Raw genomic sequence first — 21,104 nt, 5'->3', positions numbered from 1 at the left:
CAGGACGTGTGCGCACGGGAGGGAAGCGCCCTGGCATGGCCGCCGCCAGGCGCACCCCCGGGGCCGGGCGGGCCTCCGCGGCGCCAGGCAGGGCGGTTGTGCAGCGCCCGTCACCGTGGAGGCCGTGACCGTTGGGGTGGCCTCGACTTCCAGAAGAGCCGTTGTATCGTGGTCCCCACCCCCTCGGTACGCTGGTTCCAAGTCGAATCATTTGTCATTGAGCTGCTGCTGGCCGAACCGTGAGGCGCTCCATCCGTTGGGCCCAACCCAGACCCCAGGCTGTGGGCAGGAGCCGGTGGGCCCAAGGGCCCGGCCCCTGGGCTGTGGGAGTTGAGGCTGCTGATAGGAAGGTGCCCCCCCACCCCGGGACTAGAGCCACCTTCTCCCCGGGGGGAGAAGCTGTGGGCGCGTCAGGTCCGCTCAAGGCAGCCTGAGCCAGGATGCAGGCATCGGGCCCCTGGTGGGCGCTGGAGACGTCTCTTCCTTTAACTAGCTTGTGTGTCGCTGTCATGGCTTCACCCTCCTCTCTGCAGTGTGGTGCCTTCCCAGAACACACACACACCCACGGTGATTGGTCATGTCTTTTACTGATGGGGCAGGACTGAGCACGGAAGGCGCGGCTGCCGCGTCTCCCGTCCAGCCGGGCTGAGGGGCCCAGGACTCGGCCCTTCACAGCCAAGTCTGTCTCAGAGGGAAGCTAACCTCTCCGAGCCAGGATTCTGGGTTATCAGGGACTTCTTGGGCCCCGCCTCCCCTTTTTGCCAGGAAAGTGTCACAGTTGAGTAAATATGTTTTCTGTAACACAAGCACCCCTGCCAGTTCTATTTTCCTAGAAGGAAAAGAGAACCAGACCACTTCCAGTTTCTTCAAATACAATTATTCCCACGAGTCTGAGTTTATTTAAAACCAAAACACAGTTCTGTTATTTCTACAGCAGTACTGAAGTGGTATTTCTAAACATAAACCCCAGCGACTTAGCATCTGAAGTTCATTTGGGAAAAAGGCCAGAACATGAAGCAGTCAGCGCACAGAGACGGGAGGTTACAAATTGAAGTTTATTTTTTCTTTAACAAACTCTTACAGCTCTCTCCCTGGAGCCCCACTGCATCCCTGAACTGGAAGGGAGGAAGGAAGGAAGGAGGGGGGAGCAAGCCGACAAGTAGAGACCACCCGAGGCCCCGGCCGCTCACCGTGGACACCGCGCAGCACCTTGACCCCTGCCTGTCGTGGTAGGTGATGCCCAGCAAGGCCGCTGGCCTCTCAGAAGCAAGGCTTTCCACTTAGAACATTAGTGTTTTCTTACAGTGGAGTGAGGGGGCACACCAAGGAGCCCTGTCAGTTACGGGAAAAGGGACCCAATAGCCTCCACACAGAGCGGCGGTCAGTCAGGGAGCTTACACTTCGGCCTCGTCACTGCCCGCCAGGTGCGTCTGGAGAGTCTGGACCCCACGTGCGCGTCTCCTGAGACAGAGTTAGTGTTTGAGGCCGAAAGCACTCGCCGAAGTCCAAGTTCTTAAAGCACGACTGATTCAATACAAATTAGTATGTAATTCGCGAGCCAACAGTTTCAGACGCACGCGCAGAGACCAGAGTTTCTAGTGGTGGTGGTGACACAGTTGGGAAGGAGGGAGGACAGAGGAAGGAAGCGCAGGGCATTCATCCCACTCAGTGGCGAGCTCTGCGGAAGAGCGGCGCGGGCGCAGCGACGTTCACGCAATTTCCTTACGCCGGTGGTGCAGGCGGAGGCTTAGCCCACATGTGTCATTTCCTTTCCATCCCTTACATTTAAGAGCTATTTTAATATCATCAGTGGTAAAAAAGGCTGATGAAAAACTGTGAAATCAAGGAGATAACCATACTTAGCAAGAGAGTCGCTATAAAGCATCACTGAGGTATAAGAAAGTGAAGAATTTATTGTATCTTCTCAGGAATTCCTGCTTCCGACTGAGCTTGAGAAAGTGAATCACCCCGGTGTCCTAAATCACTCAGCTCAGTAACACAGACGCGACGTAGCTATCCTAAATACCACTTACATCTTGTAAATGTGATAGCCAGCTATGCTGCATTAAGACTCTTGGTTCACATTTTCTTTTTTTCCCATTTTAATCGAGGCTCCTCAGGACTGTCCCCTCGGCCCTTCCCAGGCTTGTCTGCCACGACCCTGCCTCCCCGTCAGGCTCCCAGAAGGAAGAGGCCCCGGAGAGAATGTTCTGACCACAGACAGCACGGGTTGGCCGCCAGCTCATGCTGCTCCCTCCCCAGCAGCGCCCGACCTCAGAGGATGCCCCGTCGGTCTCCTCATCCCGGAAAGGGAGGTAACGCTTCAGAACCACTTCTAACTCAGACCAAAGTGGAAACGTGCCGTTTGGGGACCAGAAAACAGACTCCTGTTTATGTCACAGCATGAGCCTGACCAGCCCATTGCTGTGGGCCGAGCTGTCAGAGCCTGGGCGGCCACAGATACCAAAGGAGTCACCTGAACAGCGTGAGAGAGGGAGTGGGGCAGGGGTACTTTAGAGACAGGTGTGCAGGGATGAGCCATGTGGCACGTCACCCACGCCTGCAGTTAATGCAAAACCAGTCAATTTTTGTATAGAGATGGTGGCGGGGCTCGAGTGTTGGCGCGAGGGTGTCAGCCGGTTGGCACCTGTGGCGCGGCCAGGTCCGTGCCAGCCCGGGGGGATGCGCCACGGAGCGGGTGGCAAGCGCACTCGCCTGGCCTGCGATGGAGCGCCCCCTCTGCTCGTGACAAAGCAGGGCTCTCAGTCCGTGTCCGCACCAGGCGGAAACCAGGAAACGGGCCAGGACCTGCAGCAGGAGCGTGGAGGCCCGGTGCTATCTGAAGCTCCTGACGTGGATGGAGAGAGAAGCTTCTGGTCCACGGGGGCGGGCAGGCGTCTCTGCACCAGAGGGGACGTCGCCACTCCGCACACGAAGGGCTTCCTGGCTGCGGGGACAGAGAGGCCATCATGGGGTCACATCCCAGACGCCAAGGGCCCCACCAGGTCGAGGAGTAACTCCACATCTCATTCCAACTTTCAGGGTCAAGTCAGGGCGGGCCGCAGAGACGCACGCTGGCAGTTTGGGCAGCATTTCCGCATTGCTCCCTCAGGGGCCTCCGGGTACCCCTCCCCGGGGCGCATTCCCACGCCCTCCCCACAGAGCGGTGCAGCCTCGGGGCTTTTCCCAGCTGCTGAGGGAAGGTGTCTCAGAGCAGCGCAGTCTTTCCTGCTTCACCTTCCCAATCCAAGCGTGACCTTCCCAGATGCTCACGTCTGAAACGCCCAGCTCCGCACATGGTTACAGGGTCACACGCCTGGGGGACACCGCCTCCACCCCGGCCCTCGCTTCCCTGTCCTGCATGCCAGGCGGAGGGCATGTCTTCTTGCTGCCGTCACAACGCCTGACACTTGGTACCCAAGCTGTGGAAGGTGGGGGGAGAGGAAGGCTGAGGTGAGCAGGGGCTGGACCAGGCAGGCAGCCTGGTTCAAAGGCTACTGCAGAGAGGAGAGGCTACCAAGCCAGAAGCAGTTAGAACGGGGACAGGACACAAGACCTCAGGAGACTGGAGGTGGGGCTAGATTAGGACAACCACCCGCGCCCCTGGTGTGGCCTGCGGGGTGATGACTATGCGGACCGCGGCGGTGGGAGCCAGGTCCAGGCACGTGGAGTTTCAAGTATCAGCACTGGTGGAAGGTTCCAGTAGATTCTGATAGGTGTACGTGGTCTGGAGGCCAGGAGAGAGCTGGGCTGTGTACAGAGGAGGAAGGAGCGAGCCCACCCGAGGTGACGTGACTCGGGCAGAGCAGAGCGAGGAAGATGGATGGGGAGGGAGCTCCCTCCAAGGGGCGGGTCGGCTGGGTTAGCAACCTGGCTGGCTGCCTGGAGGGGACGGACGGGGTGGAGAGGGATGGAGGTGACAGCAGGAGGACACAGCTGGAGAAGGGTCAGGAAGCCGAACCCTAGACAAGCCAGGGCGGGTGTCCGAAGGAAGAGACCCAGGGATGGGGGAGGCCGACTGCAGGAACAGGGCCCCGGCGGAGGGAGAACGAGACCCGGAGCTCGGGGAGGGGCCTCGTCCTCGCAGGGAGCTGCGCCCGGGTTCCTCCTGCACGGTCCCCAGGAAGCCTCTCTAGGACGTGATGGAGAGAAGGTGGGCAAGCGCAGGCAGGGAGGAGGGTTCCGCTGTTTCTCTCCACGCCTCAGTCAGGAGCTTTCCAGCGAGAGCAGGAGCGCCAGCGCCTGGAGGTCGCGGTGGAATCTGTCACGTAGGTGAGGACCCTAACTTACCTTTTCTTTTTCCCCAGAGCGAACTCTTTCTGTTTTTCTCTTTCAATGTCATCTCTGACTGTACTGAAATCATCATCTTCTTCAACCAGGAGATTCTGCATTTCAAAATAATTAATGAGCAATGTTTTCACACATCTTTTTAGTCTGTGTTTAAGAGAGATGTGTGTAAAACAATCACCTAAATTGACAGAAGGGGATATCCAAATTTACATAAACCAGATTAGTAACTGATGCGCTTGATGAAAACAAAGTGAGCTAGTGGCCGGAGGCGCTTGAGGCGGGGTTACCGTTCACTGCTCCCCGAGTGAGTGGGCAAAGGGTCCCGAGGTAGCCGAGGCCGCAGGCACAGGCCGCCTACAGCCAGTGCGACCCTGCTGTCTGCGTCCCCTGCGCCTCCCTAGCTGCACCCTGAGCTTCTGGGCTTCCTGGCATCTCCCCGGAGCCACCCCGGTGCTTTACACGGAGCAGGCGCTCCCTCTGCCTTCCCGGGACTCACAGTCGGTCAGAGACTGTGATTCACCGCAGACCCCGCTGCTCCCACAGGCTGGTCTCCGTCAGCGTCCACCAGCCAAAATGCTAACCCTGAGGACAGGTGCCCGGGAGGAAAGTGTCACAACAAGGCAATTCTGAGGCCTGCCAGACCCCCACGTTAGGGACCCCAGGGTTACTGGCTGTGTTCCCAAGTGCGGATCTGGGAGAGTTAACGCTGATTACAGGGGCAGTGGCCCTTCTGCGTCTGACACGTCAGCTGAAGGGGCTGCAGGAGGGCTTCACTCCTTCTCCGCGCTCAGGTGGGAAAAACACTGCGACAAAGATGATAATCTCTATTCCGATAAATGGGGCATGATAAATCGTATAGTTTTAGTTCCAATGCTATTTATGACGTGCTTTATAAAACTGAAACATCACAAGATCAGAGAAAATATGGAAACCCTGGGACAGATGCCCAGGTTCTCGGGGGGGCAGGAGGTGGGCGCGGCGAACCCTGTCCACGGGCCCCGGTCACGTAACCCCCTGGCCGCCTTTTCTTCGGCTCAGGATGGCACGACTTTCTACGGTTGTTATGAGGAAAAACTGAATTAAATGTATACATGGACGGCTCCTGGCAAATACAAAACGCTCAGTGAGTTACCTATTAACAGTATTAACCTTTTACCATGTTTGCTTCATTTTCAGTTTTCAAGGAAGAGGCACAGTCTGTTGATGCCACTCCCCTCACTAGAGGTAGCTGCTCCGCTGACTTCAGTGCGATTGTGCCCATTTTTGTCTTCACTACACAGGAACACGACTCCCAGCAATCCTCAGCATTTTACCTGGTTTTATACTTTCTATAAATGACTGTTCTGTGACTTTTTCAACACTAAATAATTGGATGTATGTTCACACTGACATCTGTAGCTCTGGTTTATCTGTTGTATCTGCTGTGTTCTCTACCACCATATCAATACTTCTTTTTTCCCATTTTACGTATTCCCTTTCTAAGGGTAATTTCGGTTCTTTCCAATCTATGCTATTACAAATCAAATAGCCCTTCAATGCACATTTCTGTACATCTCCCCATACACATGGGTGTTTCTAGGATTTATATCTGAAGTGGAATTCCTTGGCCGCACCGTACGGGCGCCCTTACCGCCAACTGCGGTCTACTTGGCCCTCTTCCTGGTGCTGCACGGGAGACCCAAGAATCTGGCCCAGCAGCTCCCGGCTTTATTTTGCAGGTCCCTGGTTACTGGGAAGCTATCTTTTCACCTGCTTTCTGGCCATTTCGTTTTCTGGGAATTGCTGGGTGTTAGGGGAGAGATGGGCAAAGATTCTTCTTTTGTAACTGATTTGTAGAAGTACTTTACATATTCTGGATAATAATCCTTGTTGGTCTTATCCTTGTAGGTATCTTTTCCTATTTGTGGCCTGTTTTCTCACTTTGGACGGTCTCCTTTGGTGAAAGGAGGGTTTTACTTTTAACGTTCAGTCGTCCCTCAGTATTCACAGGGGACCGGTTCCAGGACTTGCCACAGAAACCAGACTCCTGGGGTGCTCAAGTCCAGAGCAGGCCTCTGTATCTGAGGTTCCACACCTGTGGATTCAACCAACTGTAGATCACGTAGTACTGTATGTATTTATTGAAAAAAAATCTGCATATAACTGGACCCACGCAGTTCAAACCCGTGTTGTTCAAGGGTCAACTGTAGTCAAATTTATTGATCCTTTCCTTTAAGAAATCCTTCTTGAACTAAGTCATAAAAATTTTTCTTTTATCTTTTCTTCTAATGGTTGAAGTGCTTTTCACATTTAAGTCTTCATGCTGATTGTTATATAGGTGTGAGCAGAGGTGGATATGGATTTTATGGGGCCCGAAGCTTACACAAATTTGGCGACCCTCTTTATGAAAATGAAATCAAAGTTACGACCGTAACTATTGAATAATCCATTTGTAACGTTGCCCTCAAATACCTGTCAAGTTTCCCTATATATATGGGTGATTCTGTTTCAATTCTTCCCCTGCCCCACAGCTAAACGGTCACCACAGATGTGTAATCAATCAATCAGTCTTAATTCTTGGTACGGCAATACCGCGATCTTGTTCTTTAAAAATATCTTAGCTCTCTGGCCCTTTGCTCTTCCACATGAATTTATTCTCTTTAATCTAATCTACATGGTTTGTCAGTCACTGGGGGTAGATGTGGGGGAAACTGATATTTTTACTGTTGTGAGGCTTCCCTTCCAAGAACATGATATGATTCTGTATCTAACTGAAGCATTAATGCCTCTCACTATTTTTGTAATACTCTCCAAAAAAGGCTTACAAGTCTTTCTGTTGGGCATATTCCCAGGTACCCTGTAATTTTATGTACGTTGATCTTAAAACCTTTTGAAATCTCTTAAACAGAGCTGATGGTTTGACTGTAGAAAAACTAAGAACAGTTTTGTATTTTCCTTTTAGAATTTCTTTTACCTATCTTTCAATTTTTGTTTATTTATTTGCTTTTCTTCGTTGGGTGGAATGTCATATTACATTGGTCCCATTCTTTAGTACAATGTTGAACAGAAGTGGTGATTAAAGGAATACGTATTCCTTAATATAAAAAATTATTTAAGAATCAAATTATTAATAAATCAATAATTTAATATTAATAAATTATTAATTCTTAAATTAAGGATTTAAATCATTCACCCTTAATACAAAAAATATTATTATATGACAACAAAGTAGGTTTGTCCAAGGAATGCAAGGATGGTTCAGTGTTGAGAACATGTTTATGTAATAACACATTACCAGATTGAAGAAGAAAAACGATATGGCTAATTAAACAGATGCAGAAAAAGCACAGAACAAAAAATTTAATATTAAAAATCCAGTGCTCATTCATGATTTAAAAAAAAAAGAACTTAGAGTAAACTAGGAATGGAAGGAAATGTCTTAACCTAATACAGGTACCTACATAAAACCTACAGCAACACACTTAGTGATAAAACTTCAGAGCATTTTCATTCAAGTCAGACCCAAAATTAAGGTTTTGGTATTGAGGGTCTACTGGCCTCATAAAATGAGTGCTCTGGGGGCTTCCCTGGTGGCGCAGTGGTTAAGAATCCGCCTGCCAATGCAGGGGACACGGGTTTGATCCCTGGTCCGGGAAGATCCCACATGCCGCGGAGCAACTAAGCCCGTGCGCCACAACTACTGAGGCTGCGCTCTAGAGCCCGCGAGCCACGACTACTGAGCCCGTGTGCCACAGCTACTGAAGCCCGCGCGCCTAGAGCCTGTGATCTGCATCGAGAAGCCACTGCAATGAGAAGCCCACACACCGCAAGGAAGAGTAGCCCCCACTCGCTGCAACTAGAGAAAGCCCGCACGCAGCAATGAAGACCCAACGCAGCCAATAAATAAATAAATACAATTTATTTATTTATTTATTTATTTTAAAAAATGAGTTGTCTGCTTTCCCTCTTTTTTCCCCCCACTTTTTGAAACAATTTATATAAAATGGGATTATCTATGCCTTGAAGATCTGATAAAACTTCTCTATAAAATCATTTGATTCTGGTGTTTTGTCAAAGTGGTAAGTTTACTGTTAAAAACGTACCTTAATGCCAATAGTATCTCCATCTTTCAAGTGATAAGGCGCCCCCTGCAAATTATCTTGCTTTTTCTTCTTTTTCCTCTTGGTAATTTGCTGGTTCTACAGAAAAATTAAGTATCTTGAATAAAGAAAACTCAATCTCAAATTCTTACTAAATTCCCTGTCTGTGGAAAACTGCAGTTAATTATTCACTATGCCAGTGAGGCCCGATTTCCCCGAGGAAGCCCCACAACTTTACCCAGCTAGGTACTGGAAGCCACTCAAACTTTTCAGGAAGGTATTTGGCAATTTCAATTTTCTCCACAGGAAGAGAATAGAAATCGGCCACTCGGTGCCTCAGGGAGCCGGCCGTCCAGCCTCGGGCAGTGTCCCACACCAAGTCCACAGGCAAGGCATATGCCCTCTTGCCAGGGAGGCGCATCTGTGTCCTCAGCAGCACATGCTGGGGGCTGCATCAGAAAACAGTCACATGTAAGATTTACAACAAAATGGGAAACATGCAATAACTACGGCAGGTGTGAATGGCAAAGCTTCTCCTTTGACTCTTCTGGGTTTTTTTTATAAGGAGAGATTTCCCTTAAACCCTGAATGCTAGTGGGAAACCTTTACTTTGATTTCCTTCAATCCTGACCCAGAATGGAGGTGAGCTCCCATTCTGAGTCCTCAGCAGAGTCCCTGGGGAGGCAGCAGGCAAGGCTGAAGGCGGAGGAAGAAGTTCCTCAGTGGGGCACGGAGGGAAGAGGACTGGAGACAGAGCTGAAAGGGCCAGCAGGGCTATCCCGGTGATGGAAGAGGGGTTTCCCGCTACGGCAACTTCCTAGGAAATGCTGATTTCAGAACCAGAATCTGTGAAGCTGGCAGAAAACTTAGCCAGGGAGAAGAAACTGAGGGCTTAGAGTTAGGAAGAGAAGATGATGGGTGTAGTTGTAAGAGCAAAGGAAACCTTTGCAGGAGATGAGCACAGATAAGAGGTCCTTGAAGGAAGAGAAAGAGGAGAAACATTCAGAAAGGTCAGAAAGAAATTTAGATGTATGGAGATTGTTTTAGATAGGACGTGAAATAAAAACTACAGATAAGAATTGGAAGGTGGAGAGGAGAAATGAAAACTTTTAAGGATGGTGAGACAATGAACGATTTTAATGCTGTGTTTCTATTATACTGGTGTTTTTATCAAAAGAAAGGGTGACACAATTGGAGGAAACAGGCAACACAGGGAGAGCGAGGGCCCAGTGAATTAGGAGACTGGACTGAAAGCGGGGGACTGTGATCAAGAAGGAAGTTTTGAGAGGGTGTAGGTGTTGCTGAGGTCAGTGAGCAGAGCTGAGGTCCCAGAGCACACAAAGTGTGGTCAGTGTAGATGCAGGAGCTGCCAAGGAGGCGACAGAGTCTGGGTGAAGACCACCAGGAGCCAGGGTCCTCGCTGAGGGGGGGCAAGAGTGCTCCAGAGGTCAGTCAGGGACAGAAGCGCGGATGGGGAAGGGGGCTAAGGAAGTGCACAGCATGGTCTTCAAAAGGACACTGCTCACGACAAACGTGACAGGGTCAGGGTCCATTTATATTATGTAACATGATATATTCAATATTATAGAAAGAGCTCACACAAATTAGACTTTTTTCTAAGACCCCATAAAAAACAGGCGAAATATATGAAACGATGCACTCACTCACAAAATACAAATGGTTTACAAGCCTTTGAACAAACGCCCTAATCTTACTAGCAATCAAAGCATTGAAGCAAATGAGACAAGATAACCATTTTTCATTTATCAATTTAGCAAACATTTAAACAATGACAACATTCAATGACGGTTTGATGGTGAGGTGAAATAAATACTTAGAAACACAGCTTGTGGAAACATAATGGTATAACTTACCTGGAAAGGAATTTAACAAATAAGAGGTTTAAAATGTCCATACCATTTGATCCAGAAATTCCCCTCCAGGAAACTACTCCTAGTAATACAGTTTGCATTAAGAATGCATTTTTATAAAACAGTGGGATCAAATGAAGGTCACACGGTTGAAAGAGTAGAGTTGTTATACAACAGGAGGGCAACAAGAATCATCATGTCACATCAGGTAAAAGGAATCTTAATTGACAAAATGTTACTGACAAAAATGTCTTATAAAAGAATGTCCTATAATGAAAAAAAAATAGGCTTGAACGTGGACAACTTTGGGGTGCTTCTTTATTCCATAAATAATTATTGACTATGACAAAGGCACTGTCCTAGGTATTGGGGGTGCAGCAGTGACCAAAAAACAAAGTGCTCACTCTCAAAACCTTACAATCTAGTAGTGGGAGACAGATAATAATTGATAATTCAACAAGTGTATGTCAGGTGATATTAGGATGAAAAAAGTAGGACAAGGGGCAGCATGTCAGGTGTTACTGTCATTTGGTTTGACAACAGACTGTCTGCAGGCACTGATAAGAGCTTGGGATGAGCACCTTGCTTATACTTCAAGATCATTATGGGTTCAACATGCATTGGGACTTACTGAAAAATTCTGTCTTTATGGAAAAATGAGTTCTAAGATCTAGACACCAGACATACAAACACATTTCTAGAACACAATCTGTTTTAAGTTGCCAGACTCCTTAGAAGCAGTGGAAAAAACACTTAAAAATTTAACACCTTAATCGATAGTAAAGAAACTATCCACTGGGATCAGCCAAGTGTATAATTTTGCATGTGTAGTAGGACATCTTACCCCAAGTCTTCTTCTTTCTGAAGGGGCTCTAAGCAGATCTCAGTTCTCCGTCCCAATTTATATTCCCTGATAACAAATGAAACAAAATAATACTGAATGACATATCACTTAATATTTTCAGTTTTTTCTAACCAATTTCAAGTATTCTTAAGTGAAATATTATACCATATAAGAACACTCAAAATTTAAGAAACTACCATGAACAATTATACACCAAAAAATTGGACAACGTAGAAGAAATGGATAAATTCCCAGAAACATACAACCTACCAAGATTGAATCATAAAGAAACAGAAAATCTGAACAGACCAATTATGAGTAAGAAGTTTGAATCGGGGGTTTCCCTGGTGGCACAGTGGTTAAGAATCCACCTGCCAATGCAGGGGACATGGGTTCAAGCCCTGGTCCGGGAAGATCCCACATGCTGCGGAGCAACTAAGCCCGTGAGCCACAACTCTAGAGACTGCAGGCTCTAGAGACTGCAGGCCACAACTACTGAACCCACGTGCTGCAACTACTGAAGCCTGCGCACCTAGAGCCTGTGCTCTGCAATGAGAAGCCCACACGCTGCAACGAAGAGTAGCCCCCACTCGCTGCAACTAGAGAAAGCCTGCGTGCAGCAACAAAGACCCAACGCAGCCAAAAATAAATAAAATTCAGTAAGGGAAAAAAAAAGATTGAATCAGTAATCAAAAACCTCCTAACAAAAAAAAGTTGAGGACCAGATGGCTATACTGATGTATGCTACCAAAAGAAGAATTAATACCAATCCTTCCCAAACTCTTCCAAAAAAAAAAAAAAAAAAAGAACAGGAGGGAACACTTCCAAACTCATTTTATGAGGCCAGCATTACCTTGATATCAAAACCAGACCAAGGACATTATAAGAAAAGAAAATTAAAGGCCAATATCCTTGATGAACATAAATGCAAAAATCCTCAAAGAAATATTAGCAAACCAAATTCAACAGTACATTAAAAGGATCATACACCATGATCAAGTGGGATTTCTGCAAGGGATGCAAAGATGTTAAACATTCACAAATCAATTGGTGTGATACAACCATGTTAACAGAATGAAGGAAGAAATCATATGATCATCTCAACAGATGCAGAAAAAGCATTTGACATTCTTTCACGTTAAAAATTCTCAACAAACTGGATATAGAGGGAATGTACCTCAATGCAATAAAGGCCATATATGAAAAGCCCATGGCTAGTATCATACTCAATGGTGAAAAGCTGAAAGCTTTTCCTCTGAGATCAGGAATAAGACAAGGATGCCCACTCTTGCCACTCATATGCAACACATTGGTGGAAGTGCTAGCCAGAGCAATTAGACAAGAAAAAAAAATAAAAGGCATCCAGATTGGAAAGGATGAAGTAAAGTTGTCTCCATCTGCAGATTACATGATCATATTTATAGAAAACTCTAAAGTCTCCACCAAAAATCTGTTAAAACAAATAAATGAATTCAGTAAAGTTGTGGGATACAAAATCAATATATAAATATCAGCTGCATTTTATATACCAACAATAAATTATCAGAAAGAGAAATTAAGAAAACAATCCCATTTCCAACAGCATCAAAAAGAATAAAATACTTTGGAATAAATTTAACCAAGGAGGTAAAAGATCTGTATGCTGAAAACTATAAGACACTGATGAAAGAAACTGAAGATTCAAATAAATGGAAAGCTATTCCATCGTCGATTGGGAGAACATTGTTAAAATGTCCATACTACCCAAAACAATCTACAAATTCAGTGCAATCCTTATCAAAATTTCAAAAGCATTTTTCAATTAGAAATAGAAAAAACAGTTCTAAAATTGGTATAGACCCACAAAAGACCTTGAATAGCCAAAGCAATCTTTTCTTAACAAAGAACAGGGCTTCCCTGGTGGCGCAGTGGTTAAGAATCTGCCTGCCAATGCAGGGGACACGGGTTCGAGCCCTGGTCTGGGAAGATCCCACATGCTGCGGAGCAACTAAGCCCGTGCACCACAACTACTGAGCCTGCACGCTAGAGCCCGTGAGCCACAACTACTGAAGTCTGCGCGCCTAGAGCCTGTGCTCTGCAACAAGAGAAGCCACCACAATGAAAAGCCCTCGCGCCACAACTAGAGAAAGCCCACATAAAGCAACAAAGACCCAACGCAGCCAAAAAATAAATAAAAATAAATTAAAAAAAAAAAGAAGAATAAAGCTGATGGCATCATGCTTCCTCATTTCAAACTACACTATAAAGCTACAGTAATCAAAACGGTATAGTACCAGCATAAACAAAGACACATACATCAATGGAACCCAAAAGAGGAACTTCCCTGGTGGTCCAGTGGTTAAGACTCCGCACTTCCACTTCAGGGGGAGCAGGTTTGATCCCTGGTCAGGGAACTAACATCCCGCATACCACACAGAATGGCCAAAGAAAAAAAAAAGAACACAATAGAGAGCCCAGAAATAAACGCATGCATATATGGTCAATTAATTTATGACATAGGAGCCAAGAACACAGAATGGGGAAAAGATTCTCTTCAATAAATGGTGCTGGGGGCAACTGGACAGTCTCATGCAAAGGAACAAAACTAGACCCCTATCTTACACCTTATGCAAAAATCAACTTAAAACAGATTAAAAGATTTGAACGTTAAGACGTGAAATTGTAAAACTCCTAGAAGAAGACAGGGGAGTAAGCTCCTTGACATCAGCCTTGGCAATGATTTTCTGGATTTGACACCCAAAGCAAAAGCAATAAAAGCAAAAATAAACAAGTGGGACTACATCAAAATAAAAAGCTTCTGCACAGCAAAAGAAACCATCAACAAAATGAAAAGGCAACCTATGAAGCAGCAGAAAGTATTTGCAAATCTAAGGGGTTAATATTCAAAGTATATAGAGAACTCATACAACTCAATAGCAAAAAGCAAACAATCTGATTTAAAAATGGCAGAGGACGTGAACAGACTTTTTTTTTTAAAGACACACTAATGGCCAACAGGTACATGAAAAGGTACTCAACAACATTAATCATCAGGGAAATGCAAATCAAAACCACAATGAGGTATCATCTCACACCTGTTAGAATGCTTATCATCAAAAAGACAAGAGATAGCAAGTGTTTCTGAGGATGTGGAGGAAAGGGAACCCTTGTTCAATGCTGGTGGGAATGTAAATTGGTTCAGCCACTATAGAAAAACAGTATGGAGGTTCCTCAAAAAATTAAAAATAGAACTACCATATGATCCAGCAATCCCATTTCTGGGTACCTCACCAGAGGAAATGAAAACAGGATCTCAGAGAGATTATCTGCACTCCCATGTTCATTGCAGCATTATGCACAGTAGGCAAGATATGGAAAAACCTGGTGTCTGTTAACCAATGAATGGATAAAGATGTGGTGTATGTATGTAGTGTACACACACTCATAATACACACACAAAGGAATATCATTCAGTCATAAGAAAGAAGGACATCCTGTTGTTTGAGACAACATGGATGGACCCTGAGGGCATTATGCTAAGTGAGATAAGACAACTGCTGTATGATAGCACTTATATGTGGAATCTAAAAAAGCTGAACTAATAGAAACAGGGACTAGGATGGTGGTTACCAGGGACTGGGACTGGCTGTAAAGGGGAGATGTTGGTCAAAGGGTACATACTTCCAGTTATAAACTATATCAACATGCTGTACATGACATCCCCAGAACATATTCATCTTATAACACTGAATTATATACTTGAAAGTTGCTAATAAGAAAGTAGATCTTAAATGTTCTCACAAAAAGGAAATGGCGATTATATGATGTGATGGAGGTTATTCGCTAATGCTGTGGTGGTAATCATTCTGCAATATATGTCTGTCAAATCAATAGGTTGTACACCTTAAATTTATACAGTGTTATATGGCAATTATATCTCAATAAAGCTGGGGGGAAAAAACAATCAAAATTTTGTTCACAGTCTCTGGACCATAGTAAAAACAGATGAAACTACATTTATACTTAATATGAGAAACTGAAGTTGTCTCAGAGTTTAATTTACGGTAAAAAGTATCAAAAACATGACAAATGTGGAATGACCTAGAACGGGCTGTTGGGGAGTGTTCACTGAGAACCCTACCTGAGCTGCTGATAGTGGACTCGTAAGAGCCTGCCGGGGCGCCTACTTTCCACCGTCCAGGCTCTAAGGAAGGCGGGCGATGGGATGGAAAACTCCGAGAAGGAGGGCAAGGTCATGGCCTAGAAAAGAAACAGACATCGGAAAAAGCACTCTTAAAAACAGACTGCTTTAGGAAAAAAAAAAATGAAGCGCTACACAAACAATGACACTTAAGGGAAAGAGTATCTTAGGTAATGATAATATCTACCAAAAAATCCACAGGAATATCATTTAAATGAAATTAACCCTGAGTAATTTTTGTATTCCTCTCTACTGCAATCAGCCTGAGAGATAAGTGACTTTTCTGTTTCTAAATCTGAGCCAAAAGCTCCTTTTCAAGGATTATGTTTTAGAAAATGAAACTTTAATTTCTATATGACTATAACTCAAGAGCAGAGGCCTCTCTAATAAAAGCAAGGACTCATCTTCAACTTCCATCTGTGCTAATATAATTCAACAAAGTTTGCTCTGCCATGGAAATAACTTCTGATTTTGAAATATTTCAGAATCTCTGGATCCAAATGCTAGGCCCCAACCGCTGGACTAATTCTGTAGGAGTGGATAACTATTTATATACTTAGGCTGTAGTATATAAAATGGCCAATATTCATCCGTTTTAAATCTAGAAACAGCAATTTTGTATCTTTTAATCTAATATAAGAAAAAAAGTCTCTACTTGTTCTTATTAGAATAAGACCATTTGTTTTTTTTGAGGAAGATATTTCAGATATTGAAGACACACAGAAGTCAATCAATGACTGACATTCACCTTACATGCACCTACACTTTTTCCTTTAAGAGCAAGAAGGGATGTTCATTTTAATCCAATGAGAGTAAGAGGCTTCTTAAGCATTTTGTGTTGTATTCAACCCAGCCTTTCCATTTGGACAGAACACTCTGTCTGTGAGTATTAATGTTCAGGAAAACAATCCAGTATCTAGTTTAACATCCTAACATAAACCTGATATTCTGACCTCCTGGGCAACTGACAACACAGCTTTTACTAACAACATTTAACACATGAATCACAATGACACAAAAACAATGTAAATAAAGGAGTAAAGTGAATGCTTTACAAATGTTCCAACAAATGTTTCCCTAAAAAATCAAAATGAACATAAGCTGCAAGTCACTGAGGAGATTTCAAATGAAAGCGCAGCATGCCTGTCAGAGAGGGGATAAATGAAAGCCACAGGCAACTGGTAGAAACCAACCCAGGGAGCTGTCTGAGCAACATGTGGGTGTGGCCTGTTGGGTACTCACCACTGAACCTGGCATATAACACATGCCCTATCAGAACAGACTGTAATTGAGGGAAAAGGAAATAGAAGAATATATTAATATCTCACTGGAAGCAGCCAGATCACCACTAAGGTACGCTGCAGGAGGAAGGCTGACCTGAGACTTCAGCTCCCCCAAGGTAGCATCTTCTGAGATTTCAACGTCTCCCAAGTAGCGGAGGGAAACTTCTGCATGCGCGTCACTGGGAGCATCTGCAAAGGACAGAGCAAGATGTTTGACAGGAGCTTTAGACGTACTTAGCTCTTATTTCTGAAATACAGGCCACGTTTTGATACTGCAAACGGGTTTAGTACAGTTCCATCCAAGCAACTCAGAATGTGAATTCCTCGGGTCAGCCCCTCAGGACTTCACAGGGAGGAAGCAGGGCCCAGCAGATGGGCAGCCAGGGAGCGTGCTGTGGGCACAGCACCAGGTCTTCTCACTAGGATGGCTGTGAGGAATTTTACACGTGTGCTGTCTACCTGGAATGCTCTTTCCCACACCCTCTCCCTCCTCAAAGAGGACTCTGCTGGTTGGATACTCTGCCCTGTTCTCATCTTTTATTTAACCTGTTTCTCTCTCGTAACACTTGTCCCAACTTGTTACTCTTTTGTCTGTTTTCTTGTGTGTATGCATGTGTTTTTTTACATATATATATATATATATATATTTTTTTTTAATCTGTCTCCCCTACAGAATATGATTTTCAAGAGAGAACAGGTCATCTATCTTGTTTGTCTCTCCAGTGCCAGGAATGGTGGGTGCCACACAATAAATGTCCAATAAACGTTTACTGACTGAAAGAATTCTTGACAATATGAAGGGCTTTCTACATTTGTTTTAAAAAGGGGAAAACAAAATGCTCTCTCATATAAAACTCTGGATATAAAAGTTGATAACTAAATTTGAAATCAGTAATTTGACTCATTTTTGCTTTAGTTAAATGTCTTTGCTTACTGCTGGGCACACTGCTAATACATAATAGAAAATTAATTGTAAGTAAATTAAGTAAAAAAGCTCTCTTCATGAGTGGTCCTTCTTGTGTCTTAAGGATGCTGTAAGCTGGTATTACCTGAAAGACACTTTTAGGAAATTCTCAGAAATAAAAATATTTGCCGTATGTTGTGATACAGAAGGACTACCAAAAAAATGAACTGTTTTCTTTACTTTCATGGAGAAACACACTGCTTTCTAAGTTGTAACTATTATTCTATCACAAAATCATTTTTAGAATTGTTTAACATGTCTAATATAACTCAAACAAAAAATAATAATGCCAATTTCATAGCTAATTCAACATGAAGTATTTTATTGCTCTATACATATAATCCTAACTTCAAAAAGTAAGGAGATCATTTATGTTAGTTTCAGTACTGAATTTTAAAAGATAAAAAGAAATATAAGTATATAATACTTCAAGGCATTAAAAAAGCTAAATAATTAAGCATGATAAAAGGAAAAAAATATAAAAACTTGGTCCTACTAAAAATATATTCTCTTTATCTACAGTTACAAAGGAGATTAACTTGTATCTTCTTATAATGAAGTGGAAACCCACTTTTTACAATGGCAATTCAAACTCCCTGCCTTTGCTCATCATGACGTGTGTGCTGAATTCTGCCTGTGGAGAAGAAACTTAGAGTGAAACAATATGTTTATACCCTGTCTGTGAGTCTTCTCAGAAGTCAGTGAGCTGGAACGCCCTTGAAGGAGCTCCTGGGTGGCGGCAGCAAAAAGAACAGGAGCTGCGTGGGGTCTGGACTGCAGCCCTGGCTCTCCGCCCCTTGGGGCTGCAGTGAAGTCACTGGAAGCGACTGAAGCTTCAAAGTTTTAGTCTGTTACAATAACTGGGGCCGCTATTCCTATTGCCATGAGGCGCTTGAGAGGTGATATTATGTAACAATTCCTTGAAAAAGTGTAATATATTGCTATAATAATAATGATAATAAAAATAACAGATGGCAAATGAAAGGTAAAGCCAAAAAAAAAAAAGTTGGTATTTTATAGTGGTTACAAACCACTGTATAAAAATAGGATGGTATTATTATTATACTATGAATTATGGAATAGATGTGATTTTCAACCTTATATTTAAAAAATACATATTTCAGTTGCCTCTCAGCAGAAGCAATCATTTTACTTTTCTTTATGACACACTGGCTGCTGTAATTCTGTTGTGTTCTCACCTTGGATGGAATTAGCTCTCCAGACCCCGCCTTGAGAAAAGGTACAGTTTTTCTGGTCCTGATGACTCTTCCAGTGATGCAAGGGACCCCGTGGCTGGTACCACCAGATGGGCAACTTCAGGAAACCCTGAGGAATGGAGATTTCCAACTGCTGTGATGCACATAGATTACGTCAACTTCTACTTCCACAGAAAGAAACTTTTTTTTTTTGGCCATGCCAGGCATCTTGTGGGATCTTAGTTCCCTGACCAGGGATAGAACCTGTGCCCTCGGCAGTGAAAGCAAGGAGTCCTAACCACTGGACCACCAGGGAATTCCCAGAAAGAAACATCTTGATACAGAAAATGTTCCTGAATTTATTTTTCCTTAAGATATATGTATTAACTGTCATGTATTATACTTGCTTACTGTTTTTACAATCAAAGTTTAAAATCATAAAAATCAGTCTTTAGGATGACTGGGACCAATGTTCTATATCTTCTTTTTCAAAATTTTGTTGCACTGGGTCTTAGTTGTGGCTCCAGGGCTCCTTAGTTGTGGCATGCAAACTCTTAGTTGCAGCATGCATGTGGGATCTAGTTCCCTGACCAGGGATCAAACCCAGGCCCCCTGCACTAGGAGCGTGGAGTCTTATACACTGCGCCACCAGGGAAGTCCCTGTTCTATATCTTAGTAGCTACAGTAAGTGAAACGTATAAATAAACTAACAAAACATTTGACAGAACAAACTATATAAATGTTTTCAGGCATTGTAAGAGCACCATAGCACAAGCACCAGTTACATGCAGTTTTTATTTATAAAAGTTTCTAAAGGAACTTTATAGAGATCCAACAACCTACTGATCTAAGGTGCATTCCTATATACCAACTACATGAAATAAACTCATCTCCTTAAACACATTCTGTAATTTCAGTTTTACTAATTTAACTGGTTCTTCCCCATCCCTTTTTTGAGTGGGTAAAGAACTTGAATAGATTTACTAAATGAAAGATCAGTTGCCATTACGGTGCTCAATTTCCAACAACAGAAGATGAGAATGTGAAAAAAAAAAACATGTAAAGTATTTTAAATGTGTATTTCAAGAAATGCATATTAAAATGAGAATATTTTTCTGTTTATCAAATTGGTGAAGATTAATAAATACTCAACTTCCACGCAGTAAATAAATAAATGTAAATCAGAGCAAAAAACTCCATTTTTTTTCACTTGTCAAAAACCAGAAAGTCTAATAATATTCTACGCTGGTGAAACTGTAAGTAAACCTGAACTCCTGTAAATTGGTTCCAGGAGTATAAACTGCTGCGAAGTTTCTGGATGGTAATTTGGTGCTGTCAAAATTTAAAATGCCCGAGCCCTTTGACCAACCCAGCCATTCCATGGTTAGGATTTTACCTTCTGATATACTAGCCCATGCGTACAAAGATATTCACTGTAAATCATTTATGGTAGCAAAAACCATGAAACAACCTCAAGGTCCCTCTTCAGAAGACTGGTTATATTATGGTAGGCCATAACTTTTGACAAAGCGATTTCAATTCTAGGAATATCCTGTAGATATATATGTGCAAAATGGCAAATAAACGATATTTTTGGCAGTGTTATTTGTATCAACAAAGACTGGATACAACCTAAATATTCTTTGAAAAGAGATTGGTTAAAAAATAAATCATGGTACCTCCATACATATCAAATAGAATAAGATAACTTTATGGGTACTGATATGGCATATCATATCATATATATATGGGGGTAATGAAAAAAGCTAGGTGCAGAATAGGGTGTCAAGCTTATAATCATTTGTGTAAATAAAAATATGTATATACATATGGATATGTACATATATGTTATGTATATACACATACATACGTGTGTGTGTGCATTAAAAAGCATGTGCCTCTGGAGGGATACAGAGGAAGCTGGCTGCCTGTGGAGGGAGGACCCCAAGTGGCAGGGGGACAGGAGGGATGGGGGATACTTTTCCTGGCCCAGCTTTTTATACACTTTGAATTTTGTATCATGAATATTATCAATTCAAAAATTAACTTTAAAGAGCACAGTATAAAATACAACAGAATTCTATGAAGTCATGAAAAAGAATAAGGTAGGTCTGTATGTGCTGATGTGAGATCCTCAAGATATATTAAATGAATAAAAACAAACAAAAAACAAAAGGTATAAAACAGTGCATAGAATATGACACCCTTTATGTAAACTTTGAAAAGGATACGCACATATTTACATTCAGCATACAAACAGGCATAATTTTTTTCTTGGAAGGATACACAAGGAAAAATAAGTTTATTGTGGCTCTTTCTGGAGAGAAAGATATGGGAGAAACTTCTGTTTATCATTTCGTAGCCTTCTACACTGTCTGAGTTTTCTAATCATAAGCA

The 21,104-nt window shown here is 43.6% G+C and overlaps 1 protein-coding gene across 4 annotated transcripts in view; it reads right to left on the bottom strand.

Moving 5' to 3' along the window:
• Positions 1-2,826: 2,826 nt before the first annotated feature.
• The window catches only part of USP40 (ubiquitin specific peptidase 40), a gene marked incomplete at its 5' end in the record, with an annotated part of 91,421 nt that continues 73,143 nt past the window's right edge, over positions 2,827-21,104 (bottom strand). For all 4 annotated transcript variants that reach the window (XM_079710520.1, XM_079710521.1, XM_079710522.1 and 1 more), the window contains 8 exons: positions 2,827-2,947; positions 4,291-4,385; positions 8,373-8,468; positions 8,608-8,818; positions 11,085-11,150; positions 15,205-15,323; positions 16,642-16,736; positions 18,711-18,837. In XM_079710520.1, coding sequence (XP_079566646.1) covers positions 2,836-2,947; positions 4,291-4,385; positions 8,373-8,468; positions 8,608-8,818; positions 11,085-11,150; positions 15,205-15,323; positions 16,642-16,736; positions 18,711-18,837 — 921 coding nt within the window. In that variant the 3' untranslated portion in view covers positions 2,827-2,835. The remainder of the gene's footprint in view (positions 2,948-4,290; positions 4,386-8,372; positions 8,469-8,607; positions 8,819-11,084; positions 11,151-15,204; positions 15,324-16,641; positions 16,737-18,710; positions 18,838-21,104) is intronic.

Source organism: Hyperoodon ampullatus (genome assembly GCF_949752795.1).
Source record: "Hyperoodon ampullatus genome assembly, chromosome: 8".
Taxonomy (NCBI): Eukaryota; Metazoa; Chordata; class Mammalia; order Artiodactyla; family Ziphiidae; genus Hyperoodon; species Hyperoodon ampullatus.
Note: the sequence above shows the minus strand (reverse complement) of the source record. Positions and strands in the feature narration are given on the sequence as shown.